Source organism: Nuphar pumila, chromosome 17, assembly GCF_984573655.1.
Source record: "Nuphar pumila chromosome 17, dmNupPumi1.hap1.1, whole genome shotgun sequence".
Classification (NCBI taxonomy): Eukaryota; Viridiplantae; Streptophyta; class Magnoliopsida; order Nymphaeales; family Nymphaeaceae; genus Nuphar; species Nuphar pumila.
In genome coordinates, this window is record NC_143265.1 from 972,758 (window position 1) to 992,479 (window position 19,722).

Here is a 19,722-nt window from a genome sequence, read left to right on the forward strand (position 1 = left end):
CAATTTGCTCAAGCGATTAACTGCTTGCCATTTGTTCTCTGGCAAAGAAAAACCACCAATCCTTCAATGCCAAAGAAACAGTAAAAGCTTTTAGTTGATGTCTATATACTCATTCTGTCTCATGCCCCAACCAAGATCCTACACAATGATTTTCAGATAGAAGTACAGAAAAGAGAAAAAATTAACAAAAACAGACAACTGCCCTTTGTTGAGTGTCATATAGTTATTCCATCTCATGCTGCACAACCAAGACTCCAGTAACATTTCCACAAACAATAGTATTATCATACATAAGGATTTTCATTCAAAAGAACAGAAAGACGACAAATAGAAAAAGTAAACAGTTGCTCTTTTTATACACTTGCCAAGCAACTGATATCTGCCATTTGGAAAAGATTACATACAAACCAAAGATTTGTACACTCGAAAATGTGACAAAGAATGACTATATACTGACCCTTATGCTGTAAATAACTGGCTTGCAAGGGTGACGGTAGGAGTGCCTTCACCTACAATGGTAGTCCTGTTGATTTCCTTCTCCTGAATCCGTTCCAATTCCAACACAACCATGTTCATCATCGGTCGTCTCTGTCCATATGAATGAACACACTGAACCACCAGACTCATGAACTCTTTCATTCCCTCAGTGGTGAAGCTGCTGCCTAGTTTCTCATCGCTGATAGAGGCAGTGTCACTCAAATCTGGGCGACTTTGGGCCTTCACATCAGAAATTACGGAAACTGATTCAATTAGGGCTGCAAAATGAGACTGAATATGGATTGTTCAAGCTTAACTTGACTAAACCCACACTGGGCATGCATATATATAATGCATATGTGTGTGTGTGTGTGTGTGTGTGTGTGTGTGTTTGGGCATGCATATATATACCACATATGTGTGTGTAGGTATGTAAACTCCGCCTGTGTAGTTATACACTGCCGGTCCCAAGCCCGGATAAAGGAGGAGGGTTGCGGTAGGCCTGTGACAGCCAGCATAAAAACTTTGTCATATCCTATGAAAATGAACCAATATGAGAATTTCGTTGGGGCGTTCCCTACTGAGCGACGCGCTGTACTCTCTAGGCCCGGAGGCAGTGATAAATGTGCAAGGGTTGCTAGGTCGTCGCCCAGAAGCGACGCGTCACACCGGCGCCCGGGTGTGGTGTCAAATAGGCAAGGGTTCCCTCACTTTGTTGGACGGGTGGGGGTAAAGAAGTTAGTCCAAGACCATAAAATTAGGTTAGCCACTTGGAACATAGGGTCTTTAACTGGTAAGTTGGTAGAGTTAGTAGATGTTATGTGTAGGAGAAAGATTGATATTTTATGTCTTCAAGAGACCAAATGGGTAGGTGAGAAAGCTAAAGTGATAGAACCTTGGGGATATAAGATTTGGTATACAGGAATAAATAGGAATAGGAATGGAGTAGGGATTGTTATGAGTCGTCAGTTTATAGATAATGTAGTTGAGGTCCGTAGGAAGGGTGATAGAATTTTACTTATTAAATTAGTATTAGGTACGGATATTATTAATATTATTAGTGTTTATGCACCTCAAGTAGGTTTAGATGATTCCATTAAGCATCAATTTTGGGAAGATTTAGATGGAGTAGTACAAGAGACATCTTATGGAGAAAAGCTTTTCATCGGCGGTGACCTTAATGGACATGTAGGCATTAGTAGGGATGGATTTGAGAATATCCATGGAGGCTATGGTATAGGAGAAAGAAATGAAAGTGGAGAAAGGATTTTAGATTTTTGTTTGTCCTATGATATGATCTTAACAAACACTTGGTTTAGGAAGAGAGAGTCTCACCTAGTAACATTTAAAAGTGGGGTTAATACGAGTCAGATAGATTTTTTCCTACTTAGAAAGAGAGATAGGGGTTGTTGCATCGATTGTAAGGTTATACCAGGAGAAAGTGTAGCTACACAACATAGAGTCTTAATTTTAGATCTTAGAATTAGACAATGCCGCAAAAGGGATAGACATAGGATAGATCCTAGAATTAAGTGGTGGGCACTGAAAGGAGCTAAACAAGGAATGTTTGTAGAGCAGGTAGTTAAGGAAGTTGATTGGTGTCTCGAGGAGGATTCAGAATCAATGTGGAATAAGATAGCGGGTGGTATGAGAAAAGTAGCTAAGGAGGTATTGGGTGAGTCTAAAGGCGGTGCACCACTAGGTAAGGATACATCATGGTGGAACGAGGATGTCAAATTAGCTATTAAGGTTAAAAGAGAGTGTTATAGAAATCTAAGTAAGAGTCGTGATAATGAGAATTTGGAGAAGTATATGATAGCAAAGAAGGAAGCTAAAAAAGTTGTTCGAAACGCGAGGGCTAAGGTATATAAGGAGGTTTATGACAAGTTGGATACCAAAGAAGGCGAGAAAGATATTTATAGGCTTGCAAAGATGAGAGATAGGAAATCGAAGGATTTGGGTATGGTTAGATGTATCAAAGATGAAACGCAAAGGGTTTTAGTCAAAGATGAGGAGATTAAGGAGAGATGGAAAGATTATTTTGATAAGCTATTTAATGATAGTCATGCTCAAGATCTTGGAGACTTCTCCATTCCTTTTCATGAGATAAATCGTGACTTCATGCGCAAGATTCAAAAGAAAGAAATTGCAGAGGCTTTGAAGAAAATGAAATCAAGAAGGGCAGTTGGCCCAGATGGTATACCTATCGAGGCTTGGAAATGCTTGGGAGAGAAAGGTTTAGAATGGTTGACAAATCTTTTTAACTTGATTTGGCGAACAAATAAGATGCCTAATGAGTGGAGGAAGAGTACTTTGGTGCCTTTATATAAGAATAAGGGTGATATACAAGATTGCACAAACTATCGTGGTATAAAACTCATGAGTCATACTATGAAACTTTGGGAGAGGGTGATTGAGTCTAGGTTGAGGAAGGTTGTCATGATATCGGAGAATCAATTTGGTTTTATGCCTGGAAGATCAACTATGGAAGCTATACATCTTCTTAGACAACTTATTGAAAGATATAAAGAGAGGAACAAAGATTTGCATATGGTTTTTATTGATTTAGAGAAGGCATACGATAGAGTACCTAGGGACGTTCTCTGGTGGACAATGATGAAGAAAGGTGTTTCTCTCAAGTACATTAGTATAATTAAAGATATGTATGAAGGAGTAGTAACCAATGTCCGCACTTGTGGAGGGGTGACAACCAATTTCCCGATAACGGTTGGGTTACATCAAGGATCTGCTTTAAGCCCTTTCCTATTTGCGATAGTGATGGATGAGCTTACGAGATCAATTCAAGAAAATGTACCGTGGTGTATGTTGTTTGCTGATGATATTGTTTTGATTGATGAGTCTAGAGCTGGGGTTAATGCTAAGTTAGAATTATGGAGACAGACATTGGAAGCTAGAGGTTTTAAGTTGAGTAAGAGTAAGACTGAATATATGGAATGTCGGTTTAGTAAGCAACGAAGTAGTGATGGGAGTGTAGTGAAGCTTGGTGAGCAAGATATACCGGTGAATGATTATTTCAAATATTTGGGATCCATCATTCAAAAGTATGGAGAAATTGATGGAGATGTAAATCATAGGATAAAGGTTGGGTGGATGAAATGGAAAAGTGCTACTGGAGTGTTGTGCGATCGTAGAATGCCATTGCGGTTGAAGGGAAAGTTTTATAGGACGACTATTAGACCCCCTTTACTATATGGTACGGAATGTTGGGCTGCCAATAGACATCATATTAAAAAAATGAGTGTAGCTGAGATGCGGATGCTTAGATGGATGTGTGGAAATACAATAAAAGATAAGATTCGGAACGAAGAGATACGTAAGAAGGTAGGTGTTGCACCCATTGAAAATAAGATGCGAGAGAATCGTTTACGGTGGTTTGGACATATTCGGCGAAGGCCTAATGATGCTCCAGTTAGAAGGTTGGAGAAATGGGAAAATATATTAGTTAAAAGAGGTCGGGGTAGGCCTAGGAAGACTTGGATGGAGATGATAGGAAAGGATATGAATGCTTTGAACCTCACCGAGGACATGGCGTTGGATAGAAATGATTGGAGGAAAAGGATTCATGTGGAAGACCCAAAATGAATTTCTTTTTTGGTTCATATCGCTGACCCCAATTGTTTTGGGATGAAGGCGTAGTTGTTGTTGTTGTTGTTGTTGTGTGTGTAGGTATGTAGTTCATTTAATTAATCGAGCTCCTATCTAAGCGCAGGTTCAGCTTGTTTCATAAATAAATAAGCCCAAGCTCAAGCAACTCAACACATTGTAAATCCCTAGAATGAGTATCCAGGAGAGAACATTTCAAGTATCTGGAAACTTTTGCTGTGAACAAACTTGGCATATCCAAGAAATACAATATGGAAGCAAACAATGCAACTTATTGGTTTGTTGGAAGTGTCCAAGCTTCATAGGTTTTTCAGCATATTATTTAAAGGAAAACAGATAATTGAAGTCATAGACCATTCAAATGGTCCTCATTCATTTTCCCGATATGAATAACTTAATACATCAGGTCAAAGTTCAAACTTTGTAAAAAAAATGCTCCAGGCTGCTTTGGACTCAGGAATGTATCCTTTCAAAAAGGGATACTCTAGGTAGTAGGGCTCTTTTGGCTAACTCAACCTTTTCTTTCTTGTGTTCTTTCTTGCGCAGGGCACAAACTTCGTGGCATGCAAATTAACTTTAACAAAAGTGTTAAAAGACCAAGTGGCATGCATACAGATGATTCCTTGTTTTTTGGTTCTTTAAGCATATAGTATAAATGGATTTTCATTGCCAATAAAAAAAATAATAAATGGCATTTGATTAAGTCATGAGGGCATTTCTGACATTCTTTTTCATGATTAAAATAAAGAAAAGTAACAATTAAAGCTGATGAATGAAGAGTGAAAATGTGAATGTTTGCAACTTCATTTAATTTTTCGGTTTCCTCTTCTTCTATGTTCAAATGTAAGTTCTACCATAGCTGACAAATTCATGGAGAAAGACCTCTTACCACAGCAGAGGTGTTCGAGAAAACATTATAGTGAAATGGTAATCCTAGGGCATGCATTTAGTATAGAATATAGAACCACTGCAAGAGGCTAATTTTGCATTCGAACAAGTAAATTTTGGTTTGTAGCAACAAATATTAACTAGTAGATCAAAATAGTCATGATAAAGAATTTCTCAAGCCATCCCATGGGAAATATTAGGCTTGCAGACACGTACCCATTCAATCAGGCCTTGATCAGATTCTGCTGAGTGTCCACTCACCAATTCCAGTAGAAACACTCCAAAACTATATACATCACTCTTTTCTGAGAACCTACCCAAATCTCTGACCCTACAGAAACACATGTAACAGGCATATAAGAGAAAATGGTGCAGAAAAATGAACCATTATCAAATTTGTGACGGGCAATATGTAATCAGGCTTGCTGTCAACAGAAGCATTAACGTGTTGAAGATGACAGGGATTAAATGTTTAGCTTCCCAGTTCGAAAAATCCAATTTCTTCTTATTAGGAGAAAAAAAGATCTATCTTTAAAATTTAAAAGAAGATGGACAATACTCTGGATCCAGGAAAACATTAGCACCCAGCATTTGAGAAGATGGACCTGCATCACTGATCCTCTCAAGCAAATGTCTGAGACCTGCATCAGCAACCTTAGCTATGAAGTTTTCATCCACAAGGACATTTGCAGTTTTGAAGCCCTTATGTAACAGAGGAGGAGTCAGAGAATGCAAATGAGCCAAACCTACAAAACCAGAAAAACCAGAATACTGCACGGTCAGGTTGCATCCTTGGAAGTTTTTCCCAGACAAAACTAGAGGCAAATCAATTAAGCATTAAATAGAAATTACTGAAACAAAACCGCTGAATGATAAATGGATACCAAGATCTCTGTAAGTTTAACTATGAAAGTCAATGCAGCAAAGCTTTCAATGCTTACTGATGCCATAAATGTTCACCTTTGGCTGCTCCAATGGCTATTAGAAGCCTATTCTTGAACTCTAGCTTGGTGGTTGAATACTGACCTGCTTTACACAATGATGATAAAAAACCTCTATAAGATTTAACTTAGGTTCAGAAATTGTAAATGTGTAGTGGAGAACCAGAAACTGAGACTACCGTATATATGATTGGAGACACTGCCATTTGGAACATGCTCATAAACAAGCATTTTCTGGTCATTTTCCTGGCAGTAACCCAGCAGACTCACAAGATTCCGATGCCGGATACGTGATAAGAATCGAACCTGAAAAATTATTAAAGGTGCATAAGTGCTGTTCTACAACATAAAGTTGCCAAAAAAACTATAAATACAGATGAAAATGAGCAGACTGCTAGAAAATAATACATATATGTATATACTTGAATATATATATATATATACACTCTTCGTAATACAAGAGTATGTATATGTATAAGTACGTGTATATAAATAAATATTTAAAGTATATACGTATAATCTTGTATTTTTTATTTTCTTATTTCTGTAGTTTTTCATTTTTATTTATTTTTCCTTTTTTATGTACTACTCTTGTACACAGTCAGTAGCTGACTGTGTACAGTGTACAACAGTCAGCCACTGACTGTTGTACACAGTCAAAATAAGAGTCGTTGGGCTGTAATTAGAGCCGTTGGGAATAGCCCAACGACTCTTTAAGAGTTGTAAGGGTTTATAAATAAGGGCTATGAGCCCATTGTAATAGTGTAATTGAAGAAGGGGTTTTATCCCCTCATATTTATGAATACAGTGCATTCTAAGCACTTTTTTACTTTTGTAGCGTAAAGAATTTGAATGTTATTTTGTGCCAGCATATGTTTTGAAGTATCAAGTTATTTGAAAGCTTGATTGTTTGTAAGGTTTCTTTTCATGGTATTAGAGCTTGGTGTATGATCAACTGTGCATTGGTGAGCTGTCTCGAAAAACGTGCTTATTCTTCTTCATGGTGGTGGTTAACTTTTTTTCTCTCTTCTAATTCACTATGAGTGAATTTTTCCCACACAGCACAAGCAACTCCAACTTTATTCCGCCATTCAAACTTGAAGGAAGCAAGTATAACATTTGGGCAGGACACTTGGAGATATTCATCAAGGGTCAAGGTTTCTGGGGAATTGTAAGAGGTACTATTCTTGAACTTAATCTCAAAATTACATGAGGTGAAAATGGGATTAAGACTAGTCTTGATGAAAGAAACAAAGCCATGAAAGAATAATACAAGAAATTGGATGAATGGGAAATGAAAAACGCAAAAAATTCTTTCATGAATGCTAAGTGGAGTTGTAACAAAAATTGTCTCAAACCTATTATGCTTCAAAAAGGCAAATGAAGCATGAGAATATCTTAGAGGTATGTTTACCGAAAAAGATATGGCTCATAAGTATTATCTTCAAGAAAAAATTAAAAATATCAAATAAGGAGATAAAAATGTAAGAGATTACTTTATGGAGTTATCCTTCATATGGACCCAACTTGCCCAATTTAAACCCAAATGGAAAGGTGAATGTATAAAAATGCGAAGAGTTCAAGTTGAAGAAGATAGACTCTTCGCTTTTCTCTATGGTTTGAGAACCGAGTTTGAACAAACAAGGGCTTCCTTGCTATCATCTTAATCTCCTCCTCCTATTTATGAGATTCTCACTAAGCTTAGTGGAGAAGAAATTAAGCTAAATATGAGTAAAAATGTTAATGTTCTTGCTACTTCTAGCAATGGCCAAGAAGAGGATTATGCACTTTCCGCATCAAAACCAGGACATTATATCAAGCCATATAAACCTCCTCATTTTAGCAAGAATAGAGGAGAATCAAAAATCATTTGCCATAACTGTAATGAACCTTATCATATTAGGCCTCAATGCCCTAGATACAAATATAGGCCTCAAGAAAAACGTGTTGCCGCTACACCATCAAAACAAGATAAGGATACTATGAATCTCAAAGACCTCACCAAATCATTGTCTCAATTGACGGAAGCATTGTAACCATTACTCAAAGGATCTACCTCAGAAGCGGCCATTGCATCATTTTCTACTCCTGGTATGTGCTCTTGGCTTCTTGATTCAAGAGCTTCTTTTCATATGACCCCACATAATTCTATATTATCCGAATGTCAAACTAATTCAAATGCATCTTTTGTTTTCACTGTCGATGGCACTGCCTTGAAAATAGAGGGTGTTAAAATTTTTAAAAATGATTTGTCAAAATATAACAAATTTTACATTTCAAAAATAAGACTTATACCAAAACTTCATCTTAACCTACTTTCAGTTTCTCAAATCTCAAATCATGGATATGATGTCATTTTCTCATCAAGTAAATGTTGGGTGTAGGATCGCCAGTCCGAAAAATTGATCGAGGAAGGTTCTAGGCAAAGAGATCTCTATTATATGGACTTTCTTTGTATTCCAAAGGAATCATTTTGTAACACTGCCCAAACAAAAGATATACGGACTTGGCATCATAGACTTGGGCATCCAAATATAAGGAAATTAAATTTTGTTCATGTTACCAAGAATCTTTGTAAAGAAAATTTTGAATGTAAAGAATGTTTACTTGGTAAAATGACAGCCTTGCCTTATGGTCAAAGAATTTTTTACTCTTCAATGCCTTTTAAATTAGTTCATTTGGATGTGTGGGGTCCTGCTCCTATTACTTCTAAAGGAGGATTCTTCTACTATGTTGTGTTTATCGATGACTTCACTAGATATTGTTGGATTTACTTTCTTAAATTTAAATTAGATGTATTTGCAACCTTCAAAACATTCCATAACATGATTAAAAAACAATTTGAAAGTAAACTCAAAATTCTCAAAACTGACTCTGGAGAAGAATATTTGTCAAATGAGTTTAAACAATTTTTAGAAAAAGAATGAATTTTACATCAAAAGTCGTGTCCTAAAACCCCACAACAAAACAGAATTCAGAAAGAAAACACAGACATATTATGGAAACTACAAGAACCCTTCTTATTGCTAGAAATGTTACTAAAAATCTTTGGGTTGAAGCTGCATTAATCGTAGTATATCTCATAAATAGGATGTCTTCAAAAACTTTGTCAAATGAAATTCTCTTTGAAAAATTATTCAAATATCAACCTGACTATGAAAGACCGAGAATCTTTGGTTGTAAATGTTATGTTTTAAATGATAAAGGAGATAAACTATCCTCTAAGGTTATACCCTGTGCGTTTATTGGTTAGTCTGAAACACAAAAATGATTTAAATGCTATGATATCAAAAATGCTAAACTTCTTGTCTCAAGAAATGTCAATTTTGCTGAAAATGAAAATGGATTTGAAGGAAACACGTCACAAGACATAAATTTTGATTATTCTTTCTTGTTTAAACTATTGTCTAATGATGAAAATAGTTACGTAGAACCTCCTATTGAAGATAGAACAACAATTGAACCAATAGTATACACTAGAAGAAATCAAAATGCAACCAATGAAAGTGTAAATCAAAGTAACCATAAAGCATTAGAAATTCCTTCAGAACAAACCATCATTAATTCCAAATAAATTTGTATCTTATGACTCATTCTCCCCTAGACATAGAGCATGTCTTATAGCTATTCACTCATATTTTGACCCTCATGTTACAATGAAGCAAAAAATTTACTTGAATGAATAAAAGTTATGCATATAGAATTAGACATTCTTAAAGAAGCTAACACTTGAGAAATTCTAAATTTACCCATTGGAAAGAAGACTATAGGATGTACATGGGTTTTTAAAGTAAAAACCAAAAGTGATGGATCATTGGAAAAGCATAAAGGCAGGCTAGTTGTCAAACGATATTCTCAAAAATACGGAGTGGATTACGAAGAAACTTTTGCTCATGTTGCCAGAATGACCACTGTTTGAATGCTTGTAGATATTGCAGCTATTAAAAATTGGAATATATTTTAAATGGATGTTAAAAATGCTTTTTTAAATGAAAATCTTAATGAGAAAGTATACATGGATATTCTGCCTGAATAGATAATTCCTTCAAGAAAAGTGCTTAAATTAAAAAAGGCACTCTATGGTCTCAAACAAGCACCTAATTCTTTTGCAGGTATTATAATTTTACTTTTATATGTTGATGATATGTTGATTACAGGGAGTGACAAAAAAAGAATCAAGAAAGTAAAACAGTTTTTGAAAAAATTCTTTTAAAATGACAGACCTTGGGTTCCTAACATATTTTCTTGGTATAGAAGTATCATACTCTAACAGAGGAAACATATTGTCACAAACAAAGTTTGCTTCAGATATTATTGACAGGTCAGGACTATCAGATGATAAAGTTGTTGACACCCCAGAGACTGTTGGAATAAAGATACGAGCCGATGATGGAGTTCCTTTAGACAATCCAACCCCTTTCAGACAGCTCGTGGGATCTCTTATGTATTTAAGTATTACAAGACCAGACATAGCTCATGTTGTACATGTAGCCAGTCAGTTTCAACACGCTTCAACATTAGCGCAAATGAGTGCAGTAATGAGGATTGTCAAATACATTAGAGGCACAATAAATAAGGGAGTTTTTCTATCCTTTTCTTCCTCCTTAGATCTTATTGCATACTCTGATGCTGGTTGGGGAGGGGATCCAAATAATAGGCGCTCAACAACTGATTTTCGTGTGTTTCTAGGTGAATCGTTGATTTTATAGAGGTGCAAGAAACAACAGAAGGTGTCACCATCATCTACAAAAGCTGAATATAGAGCAATGACGATTACTACCATAGAAATCGTGTGGCTCAAACAACTAATTTCAGATATGGGAATTCATCTTCAGAATCCTACAAGAATATGTTGTGACAACAAGAGCTCAATATACATTGCTTGAAATCATATGTTTCATGAAAGAACCAAGCATATAGAGATGGATTGTCATTTTGTTTGTGAAGAATATTTAAAGAAGACTATTGACCTTCCCTATGTGACATCAGAATATCAACTTGCAGATTTCTTCACCAAGATTCAACTTTTTACTTGACAAATTTTTGGTGATTTCACCATAAGTTTGAGGGAGACCGTTAGAAAATAATACATATATGTATATACTTGAATATATATATATATACATATACATACTCTTCGTAATACAAGAGTATGTATATGTATATAAATAAATATTTAAAGTATATACGTATAATCTTATATTTTTTATTTTCTTATTTCTGTAATTTTTTATTTTATTTACTTTCCTTTTTATGTACTACTTTTGTGACTGTGTACAACCACTGACTGTTGTACACAGTCAAAATAAGAGTCGTTGGGCTGATTCCCAACGGCTCTAATTAGAGCCATTGGGAATAGCCCAAAGTTGTAAGGGTTTATAAATAAGGGCTATGAGCCCATTGTAATAATGTAATTGAAGAAGGGGTTTTATCCCCTCATATTTATGAATATAGTGCATTTGAAGCACTTTTCTACTTTTGTAGTGTAAAGCATTTGAATGCTATTATGTTTTGAAGTATCAAGTTATTTGAAAGCTTGATTGTTTGTAAGGCTTCTTTTCACAGACATCTTTTAAAAAATATTTGCACTGACATCAGCCTCAAAGCTGTATATTTGAAACCACAATCACATGCAATGTGGGCCTTGCACTCGCGCTATTGAGAAGTATGGCACAAACCCATATTTTAGAAAGCATTTAAGGACTTCTTTGGTTTATTATGTACCATGGATCAGAAGGTTAAAATCAATCATATGAAATATATTGCATCATAACATAAAGTTATTGGTAGTATATAAAAAAATTTAAAAACTATAGAAAAATTGAAATTTTGAAAACAAAGAAGCAAGCTTAAAGAAAGCAATACGACAATTATATAGCTTCTCAAAGAATTAAAAGTTTTGGTAATAAAATTGTACAAATAACACAATGAAATTATAAATATCAAACATTTACCTCGTGAAAGGACGAGCCACATTAGCAGAGTTGATTTTCACCACAAAGACCAACAAGCAACTAATTATTGATGGAGAAGACCTCTTATGTCAACCAAACACACAGAAACTATTATATGGGAAGTGGGGGGGGGGGGGGGGGGGGGGGGAATTTCCTTAGTTTGTGGGAGTTAGAACCTTTCAGAATGAGATAACACTATAACAGATTCACTTTTAAGGTTTAAGTATGTGACTATGGTGTCCCTACAGTATCTAAAGACTTCAGTTAAAAAAGTTAATCAGAAGAGAAGGGATAAGATGCTTTCTTACTGTATGTTAGTACTCAGTGTACAGCTCATATCACATGGTTCAGCATTTTTTGGGAGAGAGAGAGGATTCAGGAATCTATCAGCTTTATCACAATTCAGTGACAGATTGCATCATACAGCAGATAGCGAAGTTTTCAATGCGCTAACAAGAACGCTCAAGTGTATTACACCCAATTTAACTCTTTTGAGATACATAGGGAATATTTTCATATATCTCCATATAAGATGACTTTCATAAAAAGCCGATAAATATACCTAACAGCTGCATATAGGATAAATCTTGAAGGTAAGGTAAGTTATTATAAGTCTGCATCATTCCACTTCCTGCTCCTCTTTCCCATAGCCCATACTCTACCCCAGCACATCTGTTATGAGGATGCCAAAAGAAACACACCCTCATAGTGTGCTTCAAAGCTTATTTGAGAATCATAACTCATAAGCAGCTACGGGGGCCATACATACAAGGAAATGGTGTGTTTATCATGCCAATGAGGGTACTTCTGAAAAACCTGGTGCCATAATGCAGCATCAGATAAAAGTTCTTGGTCTATTTTATAATGTTGCAATTTGGAGAATTGAAGAAATTAGCTGCCTAGCTTCAAGGGTCGTAGATTATCAACTCTATGAATCTCATCTTTCCAACACATGGATTTTCAAAGAAAATCTTATTCCACCTGAGTATCTAATGCAATTTTAGAAAACAATGAAATTTGCAGCATCCTGCTTCAAGAGACAGGCTGCTCATTCTAACTGCAAAAACAAGGAGGATAAGGTTTTATCTCCAACTTCGTGTTTGATTCCTAGAAGAACCCCAAAACAAGCTAGCTTGGATTAACTATCCAGAATCTAAAGGAAAATGTGGACCATTGCACAGAATCCCACCCTAACAAGAAGGAACAAATAAGAAGACAATAAAGGGAAGAACACAAAAAAAGGAGCAAAAAATAGATGAATTTATAGTTCCAAAGAAACAAAAGTCATGTAAATATGACACGCAGATCTAGAGATCAACATATATTCTACTTGAAAGAATCCTAGTATCATAATCTAAGCTCAAAGTTCAATGGATGCATAAAATTTGAAAGTCTCAATGCTTCATTTCTCTTCTTTCGAAGACGTGGTTACCTTAGAACAATAACACTATTATATAAGTTCATTTCATAATTATTTGTAAACAATTTCCTATAGAAAGCTACCAGGCGCCTAACAATTCTCCACAATTATGAATTTGCCGACTTTGTGTACCTCCTCAACAAACTCCTGTCTGGGAGCATCAGGCCTCTTTTTGATTGCCACAACCATCCCATCTTGTAGTAAACCTTTATACACTAGACCAAAACTTCCTTGACCTATAAGATTGATCTCATTGAAATTCTTTGTAGCTAGCTCCAATTCTTGTAACAAAAATTGTCTTCCATCTCGTGAAGCAGACGATAGGGGACCAGTAATCAAGGATAACTCACTTGTGCTTCTTCCAACTGCTGAAGACAAAAATAGGCAATTAGATTAGAAGAAGTTTGCATATCAAACCACATATGTTCAATTGTAGTGCAGTTTCCAGGTCATGCTTACTATCTTGAGCGGATGGTTCTGATGAACTGCTTTCAGAAGCTCTTGAAATGTTCCTGCAGCGAAATAGGCAGAACCAAATAAATGCGACTATTATCCCAACCAATGCCACGGCCCCTACAGCGCCTCCAATAATGGCTGCAAATGACCCTGACATTTGGTATGGGATCTACTTCAGTGGAGAAGAACAAGATGCTTGGAATATGCACTCCTACACATTGAACCTGAAAGGCAAAGAAAAATGCACACCACCATATCAACAGATCACTAACAGAAAGCAGAAACATCACAATAGGAAAGAAAGCCACAACTATCAACAGCGATGCTGAATATCTCCAACACCAATATGAAGATGTTCATTTACCTTCAGTATTGGACTATCAAAATTTAGTCAATTACGTTATTTAAATAGACCATCAGAAGAAAATGCCAGTATAAAATAGTGCAGAGGATCTCTATCTTTAAGACAAAGTGGCTCAAAGTTCATCCTTGTTCAGAGAAATAACTGAACAAGAATTCCTAGCAGATATTCTCTTTCTTTTTCACTAAGAAAACTCAAACGGGTACTCTTGAAATTAAACCAGACAAACAAGAAACACTCAATATCATTGGATCTAGGCATACCCTTCAGTGAAAATTATCATGCATTGCACAAGTTTCTCGTAGCCAATCCTCCTTTTTCCCTTTGTTCTTTTTAAGGAAAGGAAAGTGGTTCTTATCCTATTCCTATCAATAGAGAGAATGAAATAAAATGAAAATATCACTGTTCATCAAGAGGACACCGAGAAAATTCTAATAGCTGTTAAAGTGCTACTTTCCCCAAAAGAAGAAGGGTAAAATACTGAAGTTACATTCAAGCATAGCATACCAACATGCAATTCATACGCACTCAGTTCATCCGAACAGATTCGGTCTGCGATGGAAGCGTTAAAATCCGATTACCAAACTGCTCATGGAAAAAGTTAAAGAATAACGCGTTTTTATCTCAAACACGAGCATAATTCCATACCCTTGTAAGTCCTTTGCCTCAATCAATAAGTCATAGATCCGATGCGGCCGCCGCCGATCAATTCAAGAATCATTGTTCTCCATCTGGGAGCTCTGCTCCATCGACCCCAACTCAACCAAACTCATGCTGCAGTTGTATCCTCCCCTCAGGGTTTCAACATTACTAAATCACCAATGCCCATCAGCTGGGGCACCCATGCTGGCGATAGCGACATGCTTGCACAACAATGCAGATGTGGGGATTTCGAAATCCCCTCACTAACCCGAATGGGAAAAGGAATTCCAGCTTAAATACCGTATACCATGAAATTCAATCCTCTAGTTTCAAGAGAAAGAGGTAACAACGAGTAAATGTAGAGAGAGAGTTGGCAGTAGCTGGAAAGCAATTTATAAAGCATTGTCTTGTTCTGCAACTTGGGAGGGTTGGAGGGGTTGGTTTTGGAGGAGTTCATCCCTGGCCTGTCTTGGGCATCTTGGGCAACGGTAAAAAAGAAAAACAAAGGGAAAAGGAACAGAAAATTTTGGAAATTAAATGTGTGTGTGTGTGTGTGTGTGTGTGAGAGAGAGAGAGAGAAAGGGGGTGGGGGTGGGGGTGGGGGTGGGGGTGGGGGTGTAGGAGTATCTTATATTCAAAGCCGTGGTGTTGTGTATCGCTTACCTTCCAGCTACGTTGACGTTCCTAACATGTACAAGTGTGTAATAAAAAAAAAGCATTAAAAATCCACCATCTCTCTCTCAAATGCCTGTCTCTCTGGCTGAGAAACAAGCACTCGTGGTTCGGCTTGGTTTGGCTCACTATGAATTCGTCTGTGTTTGGTTCATTTAGTTGGCTAGCCGAATCACGAACAGCTCGCTAACAAAAAATGAGTCAACCACGAATAAAGGATGCTCGGCTTGGTTTGTCTCGTGTAAGCTTGTAAGGATATAAAATATAGAATTTAAGTGTAATATTTATTATAAAAAGTAGTTTTGTATTGCTGATTAGATTACACATAGTTTAAATCCCATCGCTAACAATACTAACTTTCATGTAATTTTTTTTTTTTTACACGAGCCAGCATGTGGATCGGTTCATCTAACTACGAGCTCGAGCTGAGTTAAAGGGCAAACGAGCCAAGCCTGAACAAGCCGGGCTCAGCTGGTTCGGCTTGTCTACCAGCCCTAGTCTCTCTCCCCAATGCTCCCCTTAATGTCCAACTAAATGCTACGTTAGTACATCATGTGGCAAATAAAATAGTAAACCAACCTCTCTCTCTCCAGTCACTAATATTGCCACTTAATGGAAAAAACAGTGTATTTTATGATATATCATGGCGCGTGTCATTTGTCCATCTTAGCCGTCCAAGCGAACGCACCTGGATGGCTAGGATGAGTACACATTCTCAACCGTTTGTGTCCATATAATCCTGGCCATCCAGATGCATTTGATTGTACAGCTAGGATCAAAATGATGCACAGAATTACATTCCATGTGATATAATCCTTTTCCAATTAAATGGCATATTAGTGCATGGTCTAGCAAATAACATAGTAAACCAACAAGGTCTCTCTCTCTCTCTCTCTCTCTCTCTCTCTCTCTCTCTCTCTCTCTCTCTATATATATATATATATATATATATATATATATATATATATATATATATATATATATATATATATATATATATATATATATAGTGATTAATTTGACTTGGATATGCGCCTGAGAATCGGACCATTAGATCTCAAAGAGCCGGTTCTTCAACACCATTTTTATAGATAATCTTTCAGATGAAATATATATGTAGACCCATGAAATACGTAGACCACTAAATATCTAGACCGTCTGTTTTGTTGGCAACAGTTTGGATGAACTCCCACGAGCTGCATGTGCACCAAGCATTTTCAATATGGCCCTCAATTTAAATAGCATAGCATGTGATGAAAATCTGCAAAATCCTGTGTAATTATTTTTCCTTTTTCTATTGGAACTGTTTATTGTGTATTAATTGAAATGTAGTTACAATAAAATAAGACATCAACAACCAAGTGATGTGTTTGTTTCCTTTACTGATTTGTCTCGTTTGGTTGGTATTATTTAATGAGTAATGCTAAGGTAGTCGGGGAGTATACCTAACCCCACATACTAGAAATCATGGTTGTAGGTTGTATCTTCTCAATTAAACCTAATACTCAACATACTTTATTTGATAGGCTTTTTTGGATATAAAATTTTAACTTTTTTAAGTCATGAAATTTTGACACATTGTGAGCCGTTGATATTTAAAGGTCTTCAAACATATACATATATGTTATAATCACATATCAAAAACTTGTTTTCTACTAAATAATAGATCATATCTATACTCAACTAAAAATGTTTAAGAAATTTGACAATCTTAAGCTTCTATTAGGTGATAATAGGTACTCCGGGAGCACCCTATCATTAATTTGGTCGTGAGTCACGATTTGGTCAGTGTGGAATGAATATGAAAGAACCATTGTGGTTGCTGATATATTGTTTTCAGTTTTTTTGAGATAATGTTTTCAGTTTTATTTTCAGGTGTACACAGGTGAGTTTCTATTGGTTGGATTGAGTCTTTTGGACAGCGAAGAAGTTGGTATCTTGTATGCATTCTCGGTCTGGAGTAAGCTTGATGCCAAGCAAATTATGGTACTCTAAAGTTATGATGCTTAGAATGAAAGGCTTTTGGTAAATATCAACTGATTCTTTACAAAAAGTGAATCTGTGAACATCAAATGAATGGTAGGAAGAATATAAAAGATATGAATAGTTCAATCGTTTTTTCTTTTTTTTTGAAAGGCAAGCTGGGGTTAGGCAGACCCCCCACCAGTTATTATTCAACTTACCACTGGGGTTTTGAACCTGCAATGTCCCACCACATGGAGATGTGCACTGACAGCTCCTACCAACCACACAGACCTGGTTGTTATGCCTAGTCCAATCTTGATATCAAATTAATTAAGGGCTATGTGGCTTGAATACGACTTTAGGCGTAGAGACCTAGCCGCGCTGGCTCTGCCTGCCGTACTTATGGTTGTTGTCCTGTCAGCATAAAATTTTGAGGATCAAACTTAATTTTCCAGTTTGCTATCGGGTCCGGACCTGGGTTTAATATCATTTTTACATTGAAAAAATTTAGGTCTTAATCGGAACTCAGCTCTCCGGTCCGGGTCTGGTATAAAATTTCACAAACTATACCCGGGTCCATGTATTACCTTTGGGTCCAGAGATTTGAACTTAGACTGCCTGTCAAACAGCCTAGGCCCTGATCCCACTACGCCAAACTCCTTGGGTGTAAAGGAATACCGAACAAAAAAACAAAATGACATATCCATGTGACACAGCTTACGGGTTAAAAACAAGGCACCAATAGAGTGGTGTAAGTCTATGCAATCAATCACAAGAAGCTCTTGGCATTTTCTTTACTTATTTGTGCTAATAAATTTTTTTTTTTTTGGAGGCATTCTTTCATGCATGTTACATTACAACTGTGAGCACTTGGCTTACCACAGTTGATGAAAAGGTGAGTTAACATGCATGGATATAGATTTCCCAACATGATAATGTGCTTTCTTTTACCATGGAAGCTGTGAACATATATACAATTATGCAACCTTTACAATTCTTTAGCATTCTTATAATTGATGAATTATTGGACATGTGGCAGTGCACATTTTTGGAAACTTGGTTTTTCTTTTCAATTATGAAGGCCATGTGAGGTAGACCTGCCCAATTTTTAAAATGTCTCTAGTCAATTCTATCAAAAAAATCAATCTGTTTGATACTTGAAACTTTACCACTATAAGAAAATTCTAATCAATAAAAAAAATTTGTTTTTATTAATGATGAGTGACCTTCTTTGAGAAATTGGTCATTTAATGAGCCCACCCTGCAGTACCCCAGGTGAGATCACGATCTACAACCTAGAAGTTAAAAGGCACCTACACCCAATGAGAGTCAAACTTGAGATGGAGAGTCAACACCTTTTCTCCAAGCCCGCTGCCACTTAGGCAGCTTAGATAGGTGTTGTGAGGTTTTTACCTCTTATTTGGAGCGCTCTCTCTCTCTCTATATATATATATATATACAAACAATGTCATATTTGTTCCTGAAAGTTATTTGATTAAATTAAATTAAATTATTTAAAATTTAGGCTACTTACAATATTGACATATCTCTATCTTCTAAGTTCCCATTAAATCAATTATGAATTATCAGGGGTCTATTTATGTCACGGGTTAATTTTCGCTCAATAAGCTCATGCGGCGCAACGGTCCTCATTACCGCCGCAAGCCTTCTAATCACTATCTCATAGTCACTTTTGCCACGAGCATAGAATAACTCACAACCTGTAACGCGCTAGACTAGCCAATATAGCCAGACTAACAACCACAAGCTACTCACCAACACTTTCAATGTGTTGAATCAGAATGTTGGCCCTGTGCACTACCCCGCGCACAGCTGCCTAGCGGAAGCTCTTCAAGCGCAACTTCAAATGCGTTCTATGTTATCAATGACACTTTGTGCATAGTCGTTCCATACCAACTAACACTTCCGAGAAGGGCACCAACTTGCCTTAGATTGGAATGCCATGGAGCGCATCGCAGCTCCATGCGCAAGCCAGTTGAAACCTCATCACTGAAGGATCCAGGTCTTGCGACCCCCAGTCCGAAGACCAGTTGATGATTTCATGCCATAGCGAAGAGCACCACCCAAACTCATTCGCTGGCGCATATGCGATATTGTTGCTCGGAGTCACACTAACGACGATATTGTTACCTATCGCATGTCATGCTACCACCGCACGTCACCGATCAAGCTGACGCATACCGCGCGTTCTTACACTCAATGCATTTTCTACTCAGTAGAGCTCCGCACTGCTCATGCCCCATTCCAAACTCGGCCCGGGACAATTTCAGTGAGCAGAAAAAGGCGAAGATTACAAAGACA

General features: G+C 36.7%; 1 protein-coding gene across 1 annotated transcript; it reads right to left on the bottom strand.

Annotated features, from left to right (window-relative positions):
• Positions 1-236: 236 nt before the first annotated feature.
• LOC149811300 (putative serine/threonine-protein kinase PBL21) lies at positions 237-13,917 on the bottom strand. The gene is made up of 7 exons (XM_089992824.1): positions 13,764-13,917; positions 13,437-13,672; positions 6,107-6,236; positions 5,950-6,018; positions 5,549-5,735; positions 5,206-5,320; positions 237-717 (listed from the first exon to the last, which is right to left on the bottom strand). Exons 1-7 carry the CDS (start codon positions 13,915-13,917, stop codon positions 460-462), a joined length of 1,149 nt encoding a protein of 382 aa, XP_089848950.1. The 3' UTR covers positions 237-459.
• Between the last annotated feature and the right edge of the window lie 5,805 nt (positions 13,918-19,722).

Bases quoted from the DNA above. Each gene is read 5' to 3' on its own strand.
- LOC149811300 (XM_089992824.1), bottom strand. From the start codon at position 13,917: ATGTCAGGGTCATTTGCAGCCATTATTGGAGGCGCTGTAGGGGCCGTG. The intron at 5,736-5,949 runs GTGAACATTTAT...CTGGTTTTGTAG, and splicing joins AGCCATTGGAGCAGCCAAAG to GTTTGGCTCATTTGCATTCT. The intron at 718-5,205 runs GTACGTGTCTGC...TCTGATGTGAAG, and splicing joins ATCAAGGCCTGATTGAATGG to GCCCAAAGTCGCCCAGATTT.